A 6,211-nucleotide genomic window follows, 5' to 3' on the forward strand; every position below is an offset into this window, starting at 1 on the left:
AAGAAGAAAAACTGTCCTACGCCATAAGGTGATCATGTCACTTTGTATGGTATCAGGTAACACAAGCTCCGTGTCAGGGGCCTTTAATGCTGACTCAAACTTGCCACAAAGTCAGCGACTGCAGTCCAATATCCTTGCTGGACACACGTATCGTCTAAATGCCATCATTAAACACCGTGATTGAGATCACCGAAATAACAATAACGCACTGTGGTGTCCTCCTTCGAATTCAAGGAACCTCGACTTCCCATTACCAACTTCAGTCATGTCAGATTTGTTTCCAGTGCCGCTGGATTTAGTACCCTGGCGCCGCGAAACAATCTGCCATAATTCTTGCATGTGTTCGCGTGGAACAACTTCATCCCTAACGCCGCTCAGCATCAAGATTGGCGTCGACCGGGGTATTAGAGGTATTTTCGAAGCCGAGTCCCATTTTTGATGGCAAAGGAACGAAAAAGGGCCAAGAAGCGGAAGAGCTTTAGGTACGAGACGTGGGAGGTTTGTGAATGTGTTTTCGAGGATTAGTGCCGTGATCTGGAGTCTTGATTATGATATGTATGAAAGCAAAATCGAAATTTAATTGCCTTTGATGGATTTCGACTTGAAAGGTCAATAGCGACAGCACCACCAATAGATTGGCCGTAAAGGATCTTGATGCAAAAGCAAGTCAGCTCAATCCTTGGAAGTGGCGTCAAGAATACTGACAACAGGAGTCTTTTTCAGGTATGGGTGCGAGGCGATATAGTTGAGAGCTGTTTGAGCATCTATACGTATGCCTAGATAACGCAGTCAGAAAAGGGAGTAAATTGCTGGAGATACCAGTGCCTCGCCTGATTCTGATGGAGAACCCTCGGAATGACCATATCTGTTGGTACGAATGAATAAGGGATTCCCAGAATCGAGATAGACTGGATTGAAGGCGCACCCGCGGTATGAGAGCATGAGTACATTGCATCGCATTTTGACGTAGAACACTTTTGCGAGAGGTATGCGGTGACCATGATTTCCGCCATTACCGTGGAACATCAAAACTGTCGGACGTGTAGATGCAAACTTGCATTGGACGAACAGATATAAGGAGTGAATGGGTGGATAATTGCTAGATATGAGTCAGGATAGCGTTACGTACCTCTTCATGCGTTTGTTGGTCTGGGTAGCCAATTTGTGCAGCGTGGCTGTTGCTTATCTCTGTCCGTTGCATGAGAAGATAGCACCGTAGAGTAAACCCATCTTCAGTGACAAGGGGCAAATCCTGGTATTCAAGTCCAAAATCCGTGGGCACTGGGACCTCTGTTAAAGTTTGGTCAGTTACGTTGGCGTGAAATGCAAATTGTTCAGCAAACACACCTGTGCGAGAGCCCGGAGGGAAAGCGGATGGGTAAATGAGATAATTTTGTCCGTAATATAGTAGTCCGCAGCCTAATAAGATATATTGAGGTCAGTTGAGCAGTATCATAAATTAGGAGGCGCTGGACCTAGCGTTGCAACACCAGCTACGGTAGCAGCAGTTCCCTGCGGATTATGTGGTATGGTCAGGGGCTTCTGAATATCATAAAGGGATACAAAAGCACCTTGGCAAAAGCCTCTAATGATGGCAGCGAAGGCATATGTTTGAGATGTCGTGGACTCGTGGCCACCTTGCCAAGTGAACAAGGATATTGTATGTAAGATATTTGTGACTGTTTACTGCAGCCAACAGCGACGCAAGCTGTGCACTTCCTGAACGGTCAAGGGCACATGCCTCGCCAAGGTCACAGATTTATGTCCTGGATGCTCCTCCATGCTCTTGAGACTTGAATATTCCAGCCTAGATTTCAAGGCTATTTGGGCTTCGCAGATTCAAGATCTGATGGCATCATTGGTGGCTGAATGATCGGATGACTGTCCCGGCCGAGAGTCTAGTTACTAGAGTGATCGTCACTACTAGAGTATGTACGCTTTCCCCAATTCTATCATTCATTTTTTCGACATACTAAGCAGAGACTTCTCAACCATGCGCTTTTGTAGGCTTCGTGTGCATTAATTTTTTCCAGGGGGTCGCAGTTCCTCGTAGCCTCACAATCAGTCCCCGGTCTTGCCCGCGGATATATGTTCGTAAATGTTCGTTCTAAAACTTCATTTGCTCCCATAAATCTTATCCATGCTTCACTGCATATGGACAACACTGTGAATGAAATACCATCTCATTTGACATCCCACATTACCTGTGGTGACGCACAGTGGACAGAGCAAGCCTGCATGTATGTGAAGATCTCTACAGGCCCATCAAGACCACTCATCCACGCTAGGGTACGTATTATGCGCATAGAATCCGGCGGCCAGGCCTTTCCCATGAATTAGCGCGACTAACTTCTGGACATTCAGCTACGGAGTGCTTAATAGTGACATGAGCATCGATCCACCTCGTGCCTAGAAAGCCTATATCGACTTTTTGGAATCCGAGTCTGTCTTTTCCGCGAACACGTTGAAACACACCCATTGTGTCACTAGACACCCGCGACCTTTATAAAATGCGTTCTTTTGCCACACTTACAATCCGCCTCGCAGCTGTTTGACCTTCGCCAGCACTGCTCCAATCTCTTTCCCTGACATTGTCATCTCTTCTGCTTCCTCTGTCAAATCTAGCAGGTTGGGAGATCCAGATCAGCTCTTCGGGCGATACCAAGTTGAAGCTCGTCTTAACTACCTTCACCCAGATCCAGCCATCGACTGAAGGATATCTTATCGTCCCCCTGCCCTTCACCATTGCTGCCGTCTCAGCTGTCGTCGCTCAATGTCAACACTGAGCTCGCCAGTGCTGTGTTGGAGTCTGACATCTCCGATATGTCCAGCAGCAACTCGGGGAGACTGGAGATTAGGAAGTCCGGACCGGCACTGCCGTGTCATGTGTTCGTTCTTGTCTGAGTCCCCAAGCTTCATGCTCGGGGACTCCGATTGCCCCCCTTAGCGTAAAATTGATTCGACTATTCTTACCATTTTTTACTAATGTTTTCATAACATACTTATCAATTATATTTGGAAGACAGTCAGTTGTATATATACTGAGTTGAAAGCCTGGCCTATGCACTGTCGGATCTGTGATAGCAGAATCATTTTATGCTGGTTTTCGTGATTATCTCTTGTATGGTTATACGTGCGCTTCCCCAGTTCACTGATAAGTTAGATCACACGCGAAGGATGAGTTGATACCTCACGTACGTACATACCATATTATTGTATGGAGCCAAGTGCAAGCACTTTGTTCCTTCAAATGGTCGCCGATATCATCCACGTGATTTTGACTCGGACGTGTCCAGCGTTCACTGCTACTATTACTAAAATTTGAAAGTGCGCGCGCAGTGCACATCCGCCGACCGACTCTCAGTGACCCTAGACATTGCACGGAACCCATTCACCATAACTCAGAGCTAGCAAGGACATATTTCACTGTTGTTCAGTCCCATGGTATTGACACGCGACTACGCCCATCTCCGAAAGCTACGGGAGGACACAGCCTGAGGAGCACGCAATAAAATTTCAGAACCAGGTGTACCTATTCTGCTGATAGCAGAAGTATGGTGTAGGTCACGACGGGCTTCTGTTACCTGACCACACCTGTCCCGCATGAGGTCCGTGTCTGGATGTCGACTTAGTGTTCTCAAGTCCTCGCTGATATCCGATTGTTCGACCCACCCTGGTTGGTTGGTTAATTGACGTACAGATAGGTTACGCATCCGCAGTTGAGATCGTAAGTCAGGATGGATTTCAGTTATCTCTTGGTTCAATTTCCGTTTAGATCGCAGACTAGATTCCACAGGACCACATGGATGCATCCTAGTCAGGACATCTCGGTCGTTAGAGTCACCTAATGTGGATACTGAGTGTGATTCTTTCTGATTCCCGGTTGACTATTAATCTCTTTGAATACTGATCAGTTGGCTCAGGCTCATTCGAAATCGCCCACCTGCAACGGCACAATATGGTGGCTCCGAGAGCTTTAGCGATTTCGGCGGCGCACCTGCAACCAAGTGCAGATGAGACGACTCTCGCCAAGCTAGGATACAAGCAGGAGTTTCACAGGGAATTCACACCGCTAGAGGTGAGCTTTAGACTCTTCCGTGTACGCGACACAAGCTAATAACTGCAGGTGGCTGGACTTGCATTCAGCTATGTTGGAGTGGTTCCTTCTTTAGTGTAAGCCGTCACTACATAACCAATTGAAATTACACCATTAATAATAAAAAATCGTTCAGCTCCGTGCTCTTCTATGCCATACCAAATGGTGGGCCTTTCGCCATGGTTTGGGGTGTAAGCTTTTATCACACATGAAGATTGCTGTTTGGTAAACATCTCACTTTTCCTTTGTGTGCAGTGGGCAGTTGCTTGCCCCTTTATCATGTGCATCGGGTTGGCAATGGCAGAGCTTGCATCAGCAGCCCCTACTTCTGGTGGTGTATGTCATTGGCGCTGTTGCTGTTTCACATTTGACTCAACACAATCTAGTTATACTATTGGACTTACTCGCTTGCTTCTCCACGATGCCGTAATTTTCTGTCGTGGATAGTTGGTTGTAAGTCTTGCATTTTGATGTGACATACAGCCAGTCCTGACATTTGCAGATTCCAATACCATAGAGGTCATCACAGCAGTCGGTAAAAGAGGTTTCATTTTTTCAACAGTCTTTCCCTGATTGTGTTGGGTTAGCTTCCGCAAGCTGGGCTTGTACGATTCAAATCACTGCAGCGATCAGTATTGCCTCCTCTGACGAGGCATATACTACCAACTGGCAGCTCTAGTAAGCTTGTTCTCATGCAGATACGACACACTTCATATTGTTTGCTATAGTGGTATATACGCAGCTTTGGTTTTGTCACAAGCTGTCCTCGTGAGCTTTGGTACCAAGGTTTTGGCAAGGCTACAGAGATTATTCACATTGGTGAATGCATCGTAGGTTTTGTGGAGTCCGTACATGATCATTTTCTCAAATCCTCCGATAGCCTCTGCTTCATAGTCATCATTGCGCTTCCGATCGCAACGCCACCTGATTATCGAAACAGTGGAAATTTCGCGCTAGGGGATTTCACCAACTGTATGTGTCATTGTCCAATTACACTCGAAGCTCATGATCAGTTGTAGTGGCCGGCTGGCCATCTGGATTCGCATTTATTTTGAGCTTAATGGCTCCCCTTTATACAATAGGTTAGACCATGTTCTTCTCGAATTATTGTTCGATGACTATCTTTGACCCACCAGGAGGGTATGATGCTAGCGTTCATTCTACCCATGATTTTGCAAGTCCATTAGAGTTAAGGCTGGGTTATGGTATATCTAAAACAGCCATATTGCGCAAATATGCACATGTCAGATTTGCGCAAAATTGACCCCCCCATATTGCGCAAATATGCACATGTCAGATTTGCGCAAAATTGACCCCTCATATTGCGCAAAAATACAAATGTCAGATTTGCGCAAAATTGACCCCTCATATTGCGCAAATATACAAATGTCAGATTTGCATGAAATGGACCCCCCATATTGCGCAAAAATACAAATGTCAGATTTGCGCAAAATTGACCCCTCATATTGCGCAAATATACAAATGTCAGATTTGCGTGAAATGGACCCTTCATATTGCGCAAATATACAAATGTCAGATTTGCATGAAATGGACCCCCCATATTGCGCAAAAATACAAATGTCAGATTTGCGCAAAATTGACCCCTCATATTGCGCAAATATACAAATGTCAGATTTGCGTGAAATGGACCCTTCATATTGCGCAAATATACAAATGTCAGATTTGCGTGAAATGGACCCCCCATATTGCGCAAAAATACAAATGTCAGATTTGCGCACAATTGACCCCTCATATTGCGCAAATATACAAATGTCAGATTTGCGTGAAATCAACCCCTATGTTGCACAAATATACAAATGTCAGACTTTTTGAAAATATTTTGCAAAAATACAAATGTCAGATTTGCACAAAATTGACCCGTCATATTGCGCAAAAATACAAATGTCAGATTTGCGTGACATGGACCCTTCATATTGCGCAAATATGCAAATGTCAGATTTGCGTGAAATGGACCCCCCATATTGCGCAAATATGCAAATGTCAGATTTGTGCAAACTTGACCCCTCATATTGCGCAAATATGCAAGTGTCAGATTTGCGCAAAATCGACCCCTCATATTGCGCAAATATGCAAATGTCAGATTTGCGTGAAATC

At 45.3% G+C, this 6,211-nt stretch overlaps 2 protein-coding genes across 2 annotated transcripts; one reads left to right on the forward strand and one right to left on the reverse strand.

Annotated features, from left to right (window-relative positions):
* Positions 1-83: 83 nt before the first annotated feature.
* EDB93DRAFT_1241880 (Alpha/Beta hydrolase protein) lies at positions 84-1,607 on the reverse strand (the record flags this gene model as incomplete). The annotated part of the gene is made up of 10 exons (XM_041451942.1): positions 84-154; positions 210-534; positions 585-650; positions 706-776; positions 831-865; positions 926-1,053; positions 1,130-1,290; positions 1,348-1,419; positions 1,476-1,512; positions 1,572-1,607. 10 exons carry the CDS (start codon positions 1,605-1,607, stop codon positions 84-86), a joined length of 1,002 nt encoding a protein of 333 aa, XP_041305286.1.
* A 2,351-nt stretch (positions 1,608-3,958) lies between these two features.
* EDB93DRAFT_1252840 (amino acid/polyamine transporter I) lies at positions 3,959-5,183 on the forward strand (the record flags this gene model as incomplete). Its single annotated transcript, XM_041453348.1, has 10 exons — positions 3,959-4,078; positions 4,127-4,173; positions 4,233-4,287; positions 4,352-4,432; positions 4,483-4,549; positions 4,599-4,631; positions 4,684-4,774; positions 4,825-4,926; positions 4,977-5,068; positions 5,116-5,183. The coding sequence occupies 10 exons, from the start codon at positions 3,959-3,961 to the stop codon at positions 5,181-5,183; spliced, it is 756 nt and encodes a 251-aa protein (XP_041305287.1).
* Between the last annotated feature and the right edge of the window lie 1,028 nt (positions 5,184-6,211).

The sequence above is a fragment of the Suillus bovinus genome (assembly GCF_016758785.1).
Source record: "Suillus bovinus strain UH-Sbo-P2 chromosome Unknown EDB93scaffold_50, whole genome shotgun sequence".
NCBI classification, from domain to species: domain Eukaryota; kingdom Fungi; phylum Basidiomycota; class Agaricomycetes; order Boletales; family Suillaceae; genus Suillus; species Suillus bovinus.